The 13,687-nt window shown below is 52.2% G+C and overlaps 5 protein-coding genes across 5 annotated transcripts; 4 read left to right on the forward strand and 1 right to left on the reverse strand.

Moving 5' to 3' along the window:
• Window positions 1-44: 44 nt before the first annotated feature.
• On the forward strand, window positions 45-1,775 carry AYO21_00024 (diphthamide biosynthesis protein 2; the record flags this gene model as incomplete). The annotated part of the gene is made up of 1 exon (XM_022650016.1): window positions 45-1,775. The coding sequence occupies one exon, from the start codon at window positions 45-47 to the stop codon at window positions 1,773-1,775; it is 1,731 nt and encodes a 576-aa protein (XP_022517342.1).
• Window positions 1,776-2,336: 561 nt separating this feature from the next.
• AYO21_00025 (hypothetical protein) lies at window positions 2,337-3,299 on the forward strand (the record flags this gene model as incomplete). The annotated part of the gene is made up of 1 exon (XM_022650017.1): window positions 2,337-3,299. The coding sequence occupies one exon, from the start codon at window positions 2,337-2,339 to the stop codon at window positions 3,297-3,299; it is 963 nt and encodes a 320-aa protein (XP_022517343.1).
• A 983-nt stretch (window positions 3,300-4,282) lies between these two features.
• Window positions 4,283-6,279, forward strand: AYO21_00026 (hypothetical protein; the record flags this gene model as incomplete). Its single annotated transcript, XM_022650018.1, has 2 exons — window positions 4,283-4,337; window positions 4,394-6,279. The coding sequence occupies 2 exons, from the start codon at window positions 4,283-4,285 to the stop codon at window positions 6,277-6,279; spliced, it is 1,941 nt and encodes a 646-aa protein (XP_022517344.1).
• Window positions 6,280-7,541: 1,262 nt separating this feature from the next.
• On the forward strand, window positions 7,542-9,239 carry AYO21_00027 (hypothetical protein; the record flags this gene model as incomplete). Its single annotated transcript, XM_022650019.1, has 1 exon — window positions 7,542-9,239. The coding sequence occupies one exon, from the start codon at window positions 7,542-7,544 to the stop codon at window positions 9,237-9,239; it is 1,698 nt and encodes a 565-aa protein (XP_022517345.1).
• A 905-nt stretch (window positions 9,240-10,144) lies between these two features.
• Window positions 10,145-11,193, reverse strand: AYO21_00028 (hypothetical protein; the record flags this gene model as incomplete). The annotated part of the gene is made up of 3 exons (XM_022650020.1): window positions 10,145-10,384; window positions 10,544-10,840; window positions 10,984-11,193. The coding sequence occupies 3 exons, from the start codon at window positions 11,191-11,193 to the stop codon at window positions 10,145-10,147; spliced, it is 747 nt and encodes a 248-aa protein (XP_022517346.1).
• Window positions 11,194-13,687: the final 2,494 nt, after the last annotated feature.

The raw sequence follows: 13,687 nt of genomic DNA on the forward strand, positions 1-13,687 counted from the left end.
TCGTCCCTAGACTCTGAGGACATACCATCTTGGATCCCTGCAGGATGACCGAAGAACTGTCGGCGCCGCCTGTTCTATCCACACCCGATACATATATATTGGAAGAAACTCTTCCGGAGGCTGTGCGATCATCAGAAGCACTGTCAGACGAGCAGATCAAGACAAGGTATGAGATCAATAGAACTATCAACGAAATCAGGCTGCGAAAATGGAAGCGAGTTGCGTTACAATTCCCCGATCATATGCTTGCACACTCGGCAAGAGTCTACCAACTCCTAGCCAGGGGGTTAGAAGTGCAAGCCAAAACGCTTGCTGAGGCGCATATGGACGGCACTGACAATGGCAACTCAAATTCAGCGGATCCCGATATGTCGGGGCTCTCTATCGAAGGCACAAAGCCAGTCACGCTCACCATACTAGGAGACACCTCGTATGGCTCCTGTTGTGTGGATGAGATTGCTGCTGAGCACGTTGATGCAGACGCCGTTATTCACTACGGAAGAGCCTGCTTATCGCCAACTGCAAGATTGCCCGTTCTGCACATCTTCACTACCATGGGTCTGGAGATGGACCAAGTAGTCACATCTTTTCAAGCAACGTTTCCAGATCTCCACGCGAAGGTGGTGCTAACGGCTGATGTCCCTTATGCTGAGCATGTTGTCCCTCTCTTCAAGGCGCTACAAAATTTGGGCTACTCAGACTTATTCGCGGCTTCTATTATTCACGATCCGTCTTCGGCAATTCCAAATCGAACAGTACCACCTTCGATCACGAAAGACCCTTCGTCCCTGTCACAATGGAATCTATTCCATATCTCCGACCCCCCTACGTCTCTGCTGTTGACACTCCAGTCACGCATGGCCAGTATAAAAGTCTACCCTACCGATACCATTCAATCCTCCTCAACTCCTACCACCGTTTCTTCTGCCCTGGAGACATCTACGGCTCACCTACTCCGCCGCCGCTATGCCCTTGTCACCTCTCTCACCACGGTTTCAGCCTGGGGGATTCTCGTTAATACGCTCTCTGTCAAGAACTACCTGTCGATCCTGTCACACATCCAATCGCTAATCTCCGCCGCGGACAAAAAGTCGTACCTCTTTGTTGTCGGGAAGCTCAACCCTGCAAAACTGGCCAATTTCTCAGAAATTGGAGGGTGGGTGGTTATTGGATGTTGGGAAAGTTCTTTGATTGACAGCCGGGAATTCTACCGACCAATTATTACACCGTTCGAGTTGGAGATGGTTTTAACAGGAGATGATCAGAGAGTGTGGACGGGGCAATGGAGGGGAGATTTTCAGGTAGTGTTGGAGGATGCCGAGAGACGGGAGCAGAATGGAGAGGGACAGGTTGGAACGTCGAACGAAAATGCCGCTGCGAACGAGGACCAGGAAGGCGAAATTAACCCGGATTCGGAGTCAGAATCTGAGCCGCCCGAGTTTGATCTCCGGACAGGCAAATATGTCTCACGAACCCGACCGATGCAGAGGTCTCGACAGCAAGTTGCGTCAATGCCTACACCGACTTCTAGTGCCTATAATGTTTCGTCTTCCACCGCACTGACAAGACGATCAAACGGCACCATGGTCACGGTCAATGGTGTCGCCTCCCCCGCCGCCGAATACCTTGCACAAAAACGGTCTTGGCGTGGTTTGGGTAGCGATTTTGAGGTCAAATACGAGGAAGATGAGGCAGAGCTGGGCAGTGTCATTGAGGAAGGCAGGACTGGTGTTGCGAGAGGGTACACAGTGGGGGAAGAGCTAGAGAGGACTTGAACTGTGTCAGCGGGTGCTGGCAGTGTGTTCAAGATGTTATACGTTGCTTTTGACGTGCTGGGCCGAGCGAGGCTGAGCTGTCTTTGATGTCCACTGGCCCTGCCGTTCTAATGTCCCACGACTTGAAAAATCCCCTCCTCTGATCCGCAGAACAGGTCAACATGATTGTTCCAAGCTAAGGTGGCAATTTGCATCACATCAAAGAGAATGCCATCATATGTGGTACTTGATCGAGATATCAACTTGCTGGTCAGGACGAGCCTTGCGTCATGGTGCACGGATATGACTTCCGATGATTGACCTACATCCCAATCAGGAAACGATGCTCCTCCTTACAGGTTCACATGTATCCTTGGTGGGTTAGCAACGGTCTTCCAAAAGTGAAGGGTTGCGTGGCAGTCGCATGATCGCCATGTTTCTGATGTCAAAAGCCTCAGAGATTATCCTGCAGAGGGAGTTCACTCTCTGCCTCCATACTTAACCATCAGACACTCTCCACTTAGACCAACTGTTGGATATTTCGGTGAGGAACTCGAGAGAAATAGCATTTTCACGCTCACAATGGCCACGAAGAATGCGGTATCCAAATTGCTCCCCAAGGCTGCTAGACCGGGCCTGTTATTTCCCCAGAAACCACGAACCCACCGCCTCTTGTCTACGAGTCCCGTCCAGAGGCAGGTGCAGACACTTCTGCAGGACAAAGAGAATGGATTTGGATTTATACGGCACAATCCTCGCACGCCCAAACCTCGCAGCAAAGGTGTGACGGAAATCCGAGGCCCATACTATTCGTCTTACGGGAAGCGTCATCTACAAGACGTGTTGGAAACCATGGGGTACCATGTCGACGGACTCAAGTTTGCTGGAGGCAGCTTCTCCATGATGCCCGAAGATCGGGTCCGAGAATTAATTGACTTGGCTCACGAATACGACGTGTATGTGAGTACTGGAGGGTGGATGGAACACATCTTGACCCAGCCCGACTCCAATGCCGTGGTAGAGAAGTACTTGCGGAAGTGCAAAGATCTGGGATTCGACGTGATTGAGATCTCGTCGGGCTTCTTGTCTTTCCCACCAGATGACTGGTTGCGATTGGTGGACAAGGTACACAGCATGGGGATGAAGGCAAAACCTGAGTTGGGCATCCAGTTCGGGGCAGGTGGTGACACTGCAGCAGAGGATCTAGAAGCCACAGGCACATCCGACCCCAGCAAGGTGATCAATCTAGGGAAGAAGTTCCTCGAGGCGGGTGTCGAAAGGATGATGATTGAAAGCGAGGGGATCACTGAGAACGTCAAGAGCTGGCGGACAGACGTGATTCAGGCAATCTTGCGAGACCTCCCGCAGGAGAAGGTCATGTTTGAGGCCGCGGATCCTCCGGTTTTCAATTGGTACGTCCGCGAGTTTGGCATTGATGTCAACCTGTTTGTGGACCATTCGCAGATTGTGCAATTGACCTGTCTGAGGTCAGGTATCTGGGGTATGGCCGACACGTTTGGCAAGATTGTGAGCTACAGAGAATGATGGTGGCGTATTGATGCGACATGCCTACGGCACTTCTTGATACCGAGATGATTATGCGACGCATATGTACCGAGTACCAGCAATGTAATTTATGGAAGGCTGCATTAGGAATATGTATAATGGGAATACCTGAGAGAGTACTTGTCTCCGGAAGTAAGGGTCTTCCTAAGGGTCCATCCCACTGGTCCTTTGCCGTTTCATCGGGGCCTTCCAGCAGCCAAAGGATCTAGGGTGTCAGCCGCTAAGCAGAGCCTATTATCATGGGGATCGCCGGCGCCCCTAGACACCCAACTGGGTAGGTTTCATTTGCCCTATAGCCGCCTACCGAGCACAACTCCAGGCACAAGTCCCCTACGGAGTAATAATTCAGTAACGCCAACTCTAGTTAGCCACCTGGTGCCACTACACCGCCCCATTTTGGTGTGGCGGCTATGCACTTTTGTACACACTCCTGGGTATTGTTGCGAGGATTGTGTGCTCCGTTTTCCTTTTACGAACACCGCCCCCCGAAAGACATCATCCTCCCTGCACCACGGATCTACCGGATGGCACAAGAAGCTTAGCATTGAGGTCTTGTTCCTGCCCAAGGGATTTGACTGGCTGTACCGGTCATCAAATCTGACAACCAGTGGCAGTGAGCCTGTGGCCCTGCGTGATTTGGCCTGGACCACCCGTTGACATCATGGCCTGATTCCTCAACACGAACTCCCTCCAAACTTCCCGCTATGCAAAAATTGTGGAAATACCCTTTCAGCTCGCCATTGTTGCTCACTGCAGTAAACGGAATCTACTAATATCCATCCTATCGTTCCATGCAAACGGGGTAGTGATACGGTATGATACTCCACAGAGCTTCGCCATCACTCCGGTGACTGCGTCTCGTGAAGGTGAAATAGGCTACATCCCCTATTCTTATTTTCCTTTGTGTCTTGCCTGTCTTGCGACGTGTCGTGTGCCTCTCAAGCTTGGGACCACTTATCATCATGAAGTTTGCATTGCTAGCGGTCATCGCCAGTACTGTCGCGGCGGGCGTGGATGGTGAGTACCATGGCCGTTCGAGTTTGTTTGGCTGGGGAATCTAACATTCAATGCAGCACACGCGATCTCCCTCGAAAATGACCTCGTTGACACCTTAGTTGCCGTCGAGAACCTGCGACGGTCTCTCCCTAACTCGCCCCAAGGATACACTCCGACCTTTCAGAACTGCCCTCCCAATGCCCCCGTGGTTCGAAGCGCCGCTTCACTCTCGCCGAACGAGACCGAGTGGTTACAGAAGCGGAGGAATAACACGGTTGCGCCCATGCGCGATTTGTTGAGTCGACTGAACATTCAAGGCTTTGATGCGTCGCAATACATTGACCGTGTAGCCAACAATGTCTCTGCTCTGCCTAACATCGGCATCTCCGTGTCCGGAGGCGGTTGGCGAGCACTACTGAATGGTGCCGGTGCTCTGAAAGCGTTCGATTCCCGCACCGCCAATAATACCAACCAGGGCAAGCTTGGTGGCCTGCTCCAGTCTGCGACATACATCTCGGGTCTAAGCGGAGGGTCATGGCTAGTTGGGTCTCTTTTCATCAATAATTTCTCCTCGGTCGAGGCATTGCAGGCGGAAACGAGCGGTTCCGTCTGGGAATTCGGCAACAATGTCATTGAAGGCCCTGAGAAGAGCGGAATTCAGATCTTCAACACGGCTGAGTATTATGCCAACCTGGTAAGCGATATTGGGGGCAAGTCAGATGCTGGGTTCGATACGTCCCTCACGGATCTCTGGGGTCGCGGGCTGTCGTACCAACTGATCAATGCCACCGATGGCGGCCCAGCTTACACCTGGTCCTCTATTGGTATTTCGGCGCCCTTCTTGAATGCGGATACTCCATACCCCATCATCATTGCCGACTCACGCGCGCCGGGAGAAACACTCATCTCGTCCAACGCGACCATTTACGAGTTCAACCCATATGAGATGGGTACCTGGGATCCTACCTCTTTTGGTTTCGTCCCGATGAATCATCTGGGCACCAACTGGACAGCAGGCCGAGTTCCGGCGAATGAGAAATGTGTGGTAGGCTTCGACAACGCGGGCTTTCTCATGGGGACGTCCTCTTCGTTGTTTAACCAATTCATTCTGAATCTCAATGGGACTGGGGTTCCAGATTCGCTGCGGAGTCTCGTTGCAGATATTCTGACGGGCTTGGGCGAAGACAACAACGACATTGCCGATTATACGCCTAATCCTTTCTACCAGTATAATCCGCTCACCAATCCCGCGGCCAATTCGTCGCGGCTCACCCTCGTTGACGGTGGGGAGGACTTGCAAAATATTCCACTTCACCCACTCATCCAGCCCAACCGTCAGGTCGATGTCATCTTTGCAGTCGACTCCTCGGCTGACACCACCTTTAGCTGGCCAAACGGGACCTCTCTGGTGGCAACGTACGAACGGTCTCTGAGTGCCATGGCCAACGGGACGATCTTTCCCAGTGTCCCCGACGTGAACACTTTTGTCAACTTGGGTCTCAACACGCGTCCGACTTTCTTTGGGTGCGACACATCCAATTTCACGAGCGGCTCCAACATCCCGCCGTTGGTCGTCTATATCCCCAATTCGCCGTACGTGACATTCAGCAATATCTCAACCTTCCAGCTGTCGACCAACAACACCCAACGGGACGCCATCATACTGAATGGGCAGAATATTGCCACAATGGCCAACGGCACGCGGGACGCCACTTGGCCCACATGTGTGGCCTGCGCCATCTTGAGCCGCAGTATGGAGCGCACCAACACGGAGGTACCTCAAGCGTGCACAAGCTGCTTTAACAACTTTTGTTGGGATGGCTCGCTCAACTCGACAGAGCCGGTCAACTACGCGCCTGAGCCACTTCTCCAGGCGGAGAACCTAGAGAGCGGAAGCCCAAGAATCTTGCCTAGGTGGGCTTTTGCCGCGGCTGCGATAGCGTTGGGATACCATTCTCTGTAAAACAATGTTTTGAATTTTTTATAAGCTTGTGGATGATGTTTTCTTACACCTGTTGGATTCAACTTATGGAATATGCATCGCGTCTTGGATAGGCAATCCGGGGTCAGGGCATACATAAAAGTGTCACACACAGAGAGGGCATATCTTGCATATGATGGCTCGGGGTTTATGAAACGATATGGGACAGCCGTTTGTACCTTGATGATCACTTCTATGTAGTCAGTATCTGAGGCTGAACACGAAACCTGACAAAATCCCGACCATTCCTTCTTGATCACGCCGAGGCACAGCTTTCCACAATTAGACGAATATGTGAACAAACAGGCCAACAGCCCGAGTGAGGAAGTTGATGCAATAGCAGTATAAGTGAAGGGCGCGATGGTGTGTCTCTCCAACATGATAAGGCTGACGTTGCCTTGAGGACTTTTGTTCACTAGTGCCAGTGCCACCACCACCAACTGCGCCCTCACCTCCACATGATTTCACCTTTGAATCGGACTCCTCGTTACTCGGCGTTAGTTAACAATCGTCCTGTACGCGGTACAGAGTCCCTGCTCGTCGTCGTAGTCTCTCTTGGTCCCGAGGCAAGTATGGCACTCTTTACCCCATCCTGAACAAAGGAGGATGATGAAATGAGGAGAAACGCAGTTCTGAACGATGAACGACGGCCATATCTCGGGGATTTCATCATCCCACGCCCTTCCACCCACGTACCGAATCATATCCCGATCAGCATGACGATCCAGGGGGGAAAGGATGCAACGGATCTGAGGAAGCGAAAGCCCAATCAACGCAAATTTCCGCCTCGACTCGACGCATGTGTCCGTCCGACCACACCTCTCGGCTCCTCATCAAGCTCTGTGAGTGGCTCGCGCAGCCCCAGGGATGAAAATCTTTCTTTTAAGGATGCGCGTTGGAGATGCTTCGACGGTGCCACAATCCGCCGCGGACAAACACTGCGCTCCGTGGTGGTCAGTAGCCGCTGCCGTTAGCCGGTCAGTGACGATGCATTCTGTCAGGTGGGCACCCAGCACCATGAGCTGCAAGAGGCGACAAGGTCTTGGAGGCAAGGTAGGCTCGTCCGAGTCGGCTTTTTCTTTACACCCTCCAAATACGCCCTTGACGGGCTTTGGTTTGTCACTGACAACCCCCCCTCGGCGTACACATCTGGACCCCAAAAATCCCCAGCCATAAGTCAGAAGGAGAGCCAAAAACGATGAGGACGAACCTTTCAAGTCGTTGTTAATTGAAACAGGCCAAGCATGGGCGAAATCAGCGTCCAGGCATCGAGGCCCTCGCCGCCGTCGGGGCCTAGTGACAAGGTCGACACTATCACAGACCGCGACAGCCAAGCATCGTCCGAAGAACCCGTTCCGATCTTTGAATCTCCTCCACGTCGTTCAAGCACGAGTCCTCCCGATACTGTGACTGAAGATGGCACCACATACGTGTACTTGACATTTGACACTCCCATCCCATTCGACGAGTTCTCGTCTGGCGCCCCTTCAATACCTCCGCCGAATCTCAAAAATTACGAATCACCACTCACCTGGTCCTCGACGCACAAGACCATCATCTTGATATTGTCATGTGGCTGCACCTTTCTTGCGGCGTACAGTGCTGGATCTTATTCCATTGCCGCCGAGCCTCAACGCGCCAAATGGCATCTGTCTGAAGTCGCCTTCAGCACCGGCGTCACGACATGGGCAACAGGCTTTGCTGTGTCTCCCATGTTCCTGGCGCCATTTTCGGAAATCAACGGTCGGCGACCCGTCTTTATTGGTTCTGCAGTCATGTTTCTGGCTGCTCTCATTGCGTGTGCGACCACTCCAACCTTCGGCGGAATGCTGGTAGCTCGATTCTTCGTCGGTGCCGGGGCCAGCACCTTTGCGACCATGGTTGGAGGAGTCGTGTCTGACCTATATCATGCTGAACATCGGAACACGCCAATGGCTGCATACAGTGGCGCCGCACTCGCAGGAACTGGTATGGGCCCGCTTCTATCCGGCTTCATTGTCGGTCGCGCGAGTTTCCGTTGGGTCTATTACCATCAGATCATTGGCCTGGCGATCATGCTGGTCGTGGTGTACCTCTTCTTCAAAGAGACGCGGGGCTCTGTGCTCCTCAGCCGCAGAGCCAAAGTATTGAATGCATACCTCGATAAGCTCGAGACGCAGTTGGCCACCACTTCTGGTGAGAAGCCTAGCACACAAGTCCGTGTCCGCTACAGAGTTGCAGCGGACGAGAGTCGGTCCTCGCTTGGTCGAATGTTGTACCTGTCGCTGACCCTTCCCTTCAAGCTCCTGACCACAGAGCCTGTGGTCTTTTTCTTTTCGTTGTGGGTTGCCTTTGCCTGGGCCCTGTTGTATATGACATTCTCGGTGATCCCTTTGGTTTTCCAGACCCGCCACAACTTCAGCGTCGAACAGAGTGGAGCGGTTTTCGCCGCCATTTCGATCGGCTCCGTACTGGCTACCCTGCTGTCCATCTATCAGGAGAGACTCGCGAAGAAGCGATGGCCGAAACTCAACAACAGTCCGGAGGGAAGACTGTATTTCCCTTGTCTCGAGGGGGCACTTCTTCCCATTGGCCTCTTTTGGTTCGGATGGACGACGTATTCTTCCATTCCATGGATATCGCCGGTGCTCGCCATTGGATGTGCACAGATGGGTATCTTCGTCATTTACCTCGCCGTCTTCAACTATCTGGCTGACGTCTACCATCGATATGCATCGTCGGCATTGGCAGCCCAGAGTTTCATGCGTAATATTTTTGCAGCAATTTTCCCACTTTTCACAAACCAAATGTTCAACAACCTGGACTACCCGCCTGCAGCCAGCTTGCTGGGAGGCATTGCCGCCCTGTTGACGGTGGTGCCCTGGGTGCTGCTGTTCAACGGCGAGAAGATCCGCGCACGCAGTAAGATCGCGAGACAGATCATGTCAACACCGGGGTCTTGAGAGGGAGACGTCGAAGTCGAGAATTTGTTAACGATATCGAGCGTTGGTAGCCAACAATCGGAGGTTCGAGCATCGGGATATATGGCAAGCAGCACGAGTTGAATCAACCACACCGGGACCGAGTTACGATAGCCATGACATTGGATTAAGCATTGCTATTCGAGGAGTAAGGATTGCCATGGCAGGATTCAACAGCATAAATGGTTAACGTTCAACAAAGATGTTTGGTATTCTTGGGACCGCCAGAATTCACATAGTCTAGCCTTGTAGTATAGAACAGAGATTGTGTCCCTAATTGAGCGCTGTCGACTCGGTCGGGTCTTTTAAGAAGAGGGGGAAAGAGGGAGGCGGCCACTCGGCTTTACCGAGCAGAGCACAGCAGAGCAGAGCAGGAAAGCCATGCCTGTCGCCCTACAAGTGACACGTACACGTACACGTACATAAAGTGTTCGGTAGAGGTGGTTAATTGTGCCAGACCAGATCAGATGGCATGCATGCATGCATGTACCCCAAATCGGGGAAACCTGGAGTTTGGTGCCAGAACGGCACGGGGTCAGGGAGGCAAGGTGTCAAGGACGCAAAAGAACCGTCTTTCAGTTCTGGTTGGTGTCTTGTTTGGTGATTCGATTGAATGATTGATTTGATTGAATTGTCTATCCTGGCGCCGGCTTTTGTGTTCCCCCGCCCCCTTTCGTACCTATGTAATCTGGGTAACATTTCCACTTTTCTTCTCTTTTGTCACAACCAACCCTGTCCGTCTCGGATTTCATTCACCCAGTACCAGTGTATAGGATGGAAAAGCCCCGGACCCCGGTTTACCCCGGCGGGGAAGTGGTGGTCCATGGCTATACGCTTCGTGTGCGCGCAGATTCGGCGCCTTGTCTCCTCGTCCTACCATTCCATTTTTATCTTGTCCCAGCCAATCGCCGCTCCTGGACCTCTGTCAGAGCGCGACTGCCGCTCAAAAACGCCGTGATGCCCAGCACGCTCAGGACGGGCAGTGTCTGGAATAGATTCCAGGTCGTGTAGTATAGGAAGAAGACGACCTCGATCCCGACAAGCGAAGACAGGAAGCAGGCGTGCGAGAGCGGCGAGGCGGAGAATGCTTTGGGTAAGGAAGATAGGTTTAATCCAAGGGCGAGCCACTGTTGATTCATAAAGGGGGGAAGAGGTTAGTGATGGTTCCATCCCTAGTAGATACGTGCGCGGGGAAAAGGGCAGGAGTGAATGAGGTACAGGCTGGCTAAACATGGGATAGGGGGCCGTGAAGGTGTGAAACAGAGGGGGAGGCAAAGGCAACGTACAGCACCCGCCAACAACGGCAGTGTTCCCACCACAGCGGCCAAAAACACCAGACTGATGATCTTGGGCGGAGACACAGGGTCAGAACGGAAAATGTGGTGGATTTCTGGAAGCTTTCCGTATCGGAGTGGTCTCTCTGCCGGTGGTGCGGGAGTGTTTGGGTCTGTCTTGACTTGGAGGGTGAAGGCTGGGGAATTGTAGCCGGGAGTGGTGCTGAACGAGGCGATGACAATAGACGCGCTGAGGCCCGACGTATTGTTTGATGAAGTGAGGAATTGTACGGGGAGATCCTTTTGTGTCTGTTCACGCAACAACCAACCGTCAGTCTAGTCTTCTTTCCCATAGCCAGAGCAGCCCAGATAGACCCGGTCCCAGGATTCATTTCGTGCATGAGTATCCCCGTTCGTGTCTTTCCCTTGCTCCGATAGAAACTGAGACGTACCAAATCAACCTTCGCTTTCCCAGACTCCTTTACACTGAAAGGATATGAAACGTCGAGTTTGCCATCTTGGTCTTGCAGCAGCAGAAACGCCTGGTGTGGTCTTTTGGCACTTTTTCCTTCTTGCGTTGTGAGAGTAATCTTCAAAGTGTCGGAAGAGCCGAGCAGAATGGGTTTGGAGAGCGGTTGAGAGGGTGTGAGTCTGGACGACATGAACCAGTTAGCATGCAACTAATTGAGTTCTTCTGTGCATGTATAGAGTGCTGAGCGGCGTCGACAGCCATGGAACAGAACATACTTCTCTTTAACTCCTCCATCCTTCCCAGCTGCGGACCCTTTGCTTGTTACGCTGAGAGAGGCGTCTGCAAATGTCCACGTGGCAGCTGCTTCTGCTGATGAGCCTAACGTAGAGCACAGAAGCAGAGCCTGCGGGAGAAATGAAAGCAAACGCATAATTGTGACCCTGAGGTTGGCGTGGTGCACACGGTAGGGTTGGCAGAGGTTCAATTACAATTGATTGAGAAAGCATTGACAGAGGAGATACGTAGCCTCAGCCTCGTCAGCTTCATTCAGCCTTGCATCTCCAAATGCCAAGGCCACCATCGCCTTCTCCTTTCCTTCTTCGCATTTGTACCAGATATTCCTCACATCCTGGGCTCGCGCGACCAGAAAAATTGTGAAGATATGCGTGCTCTCGAAGCGCCGTATGGTCATCCCATGCCGGCCTCAGATTGTCTATTTCGCAGCTGCTCTGTCTCGAACCCCAACATCGAGCCCGGTAGGTCGACGGCACCGACGGAACCGCTCTAAGCCAGTGCCCACCGCTACGTTTTATACGTATCTCGCCGGTTCTTTCCACCCCCCCACCCCCCTTCGCCTATTCGCCGTATTCACCTCTATCGTAATTGTACCGGGCTACCTAGCTTACAGCACGATGAATGTCTCACAACACACTCAAGGCTGATCCGCTCCTGCGCGACCGTGTATTTGGGCGGACTTTTGAAAAGCTGAAGTCTAGGTGTGAAAGGGGTCTAAAGAGTGTAATTCCAAGATTGATCCCTCAATCGCCCCGAACCGAGCTTACAGAGACTGTCATCTTCCTCTGAGAGCGCGCCGACGACATCGTTCAGAAGATTGCACTGCAGAATGTCGGATCCGGACATTCAATGGTGAAAAGGGTATTCGACGTCACTTGATGAAATCAAATAAAGTCTCTACCATGAATTCTCTCCGAGGCGACACGTACTTCCTGCACGGCTCCTTGCCATGTTGAGAATACTTTGAACGCGCAGTCGCTCCCTCCCATCGGGCTCCTCTCCGTTGGATCTCTGCACAAATCTGATCCCACAAGTGCGCAGCCAAAGAGGAAAGATTGGCTGGGCAGCATAGTCTTCAAGGTATGCGGCGACAGCTATCGATAGATGTCCCAGCGCTCAATGTTCCCACAAAGCTGGCCCAGAAGCATCGATTTTGAACGACGACCAACTTGCCATTGACAGGTCTATCGACCTACAAGCTTTCACTGGGTGGTCGGAAACTTGTATAGCTCTTGGCGCATCAAAGCCTGAACCACAGTAAGTGACATGAAGAAAAAGCCAGGTGCAGGAGAAAGAAAAAGGACTTGGAAACGCCGTGGGAGTATGGATGCCGTGTGGGTGTTGGTTCAGTTGGAAGGCTGCAGAGAAGTCAGGAGCCCGATTACATTGAAGTCTTCGGCATTGACCGACTTACTCACAAATCTCTCGGGACGAAGCTTCCAGCCATCTTCACGGCTAACACGGCTAAGACAGACTGCCGGTCGCAGTAGTCACCGCATTTCCAGAATCGGAACAGGAGCGATCTGCCCGCCTGTTGTTTTAGATTTGCTTCATCCACATCATCATCACCCAGAGTTAAGTATACAGTGGACACGGTCTACTGTTCCTACAGCAAGAGTGCACTTTTGGGCTGCTTCGACAAGGCTGTCACCCTGAGACGGATGAAGTCGACAATCCTTCTTGTGATTGGCCGCTTCATGCGGGAAAAACAGCCGGCTGGTCTGTTAGACCGAGTACCTTTCAACTCTTCAAAGGACAAAGATCCCTTTGAGGGTCCTGCAACCTACCTTCTCTATGTAAGTGGTGAATCATGATAACAGTTGTTGTCTTATCCCAACGCCCAGTACACAACATCTGCAATGCTAACCGCAACCGAGTGGTCTATATCCGCAACTCCAAAAATATCTCCACACAATTGTGGCAAATGGGGGGCCATGAGGGGCACAATGCTTTGCTCCGCGAGGCAGGAGAACAAAGTCCGAAAGCAACTAGAAGATTGAAGGGTGGTCTCATGGAATGGTTGGACCTTTCTGTGACCATGATAGGCCCGAGTGAGTCCTGGACAACCCTTTCAGACGTTCCGCGTACCCTTCTGACCCTTCTCCCCATCAATGATAACCGATAAACCCCATAGATTCAGCCTGAGGGCCGAGGTCTCCGCACGCTCTCGGCCAGATATTCGTGTCAATATCCGCAGGGATACAGTCATCTATCAATCCATCTCCGCGCTCCTCTATTTTAGACGCGGCTGCCTCTTGCTTCATTTCAATTAACTCTTGTATCGTGGAAAGAAGATCTGTTTTCCAGGGGTCCACGTAAACTAGTTTCTTGGTGACATTTGCGGCTGGATAGTCTATTCTTTCCTAGTTGCGAGTAAAGCCATCGCGAAC

The sequence above is a fragment of the Fonsecaea monophora genome (genome assembly GCF_001642475.1).
Source record: "Fonsecaea monophora strain CBS 269.37 chromosome Unknown Scaff1, whole genome shotgun sequence".
In the NCBI taxonomy this organism is placed as follows: Eukaryota; Fungi; Ascomycota; class Eurotiomycetes; order Chaetothyriales; family Herpotrichiellaceae; genus Fonsecaea; species Fonsecaea monophora.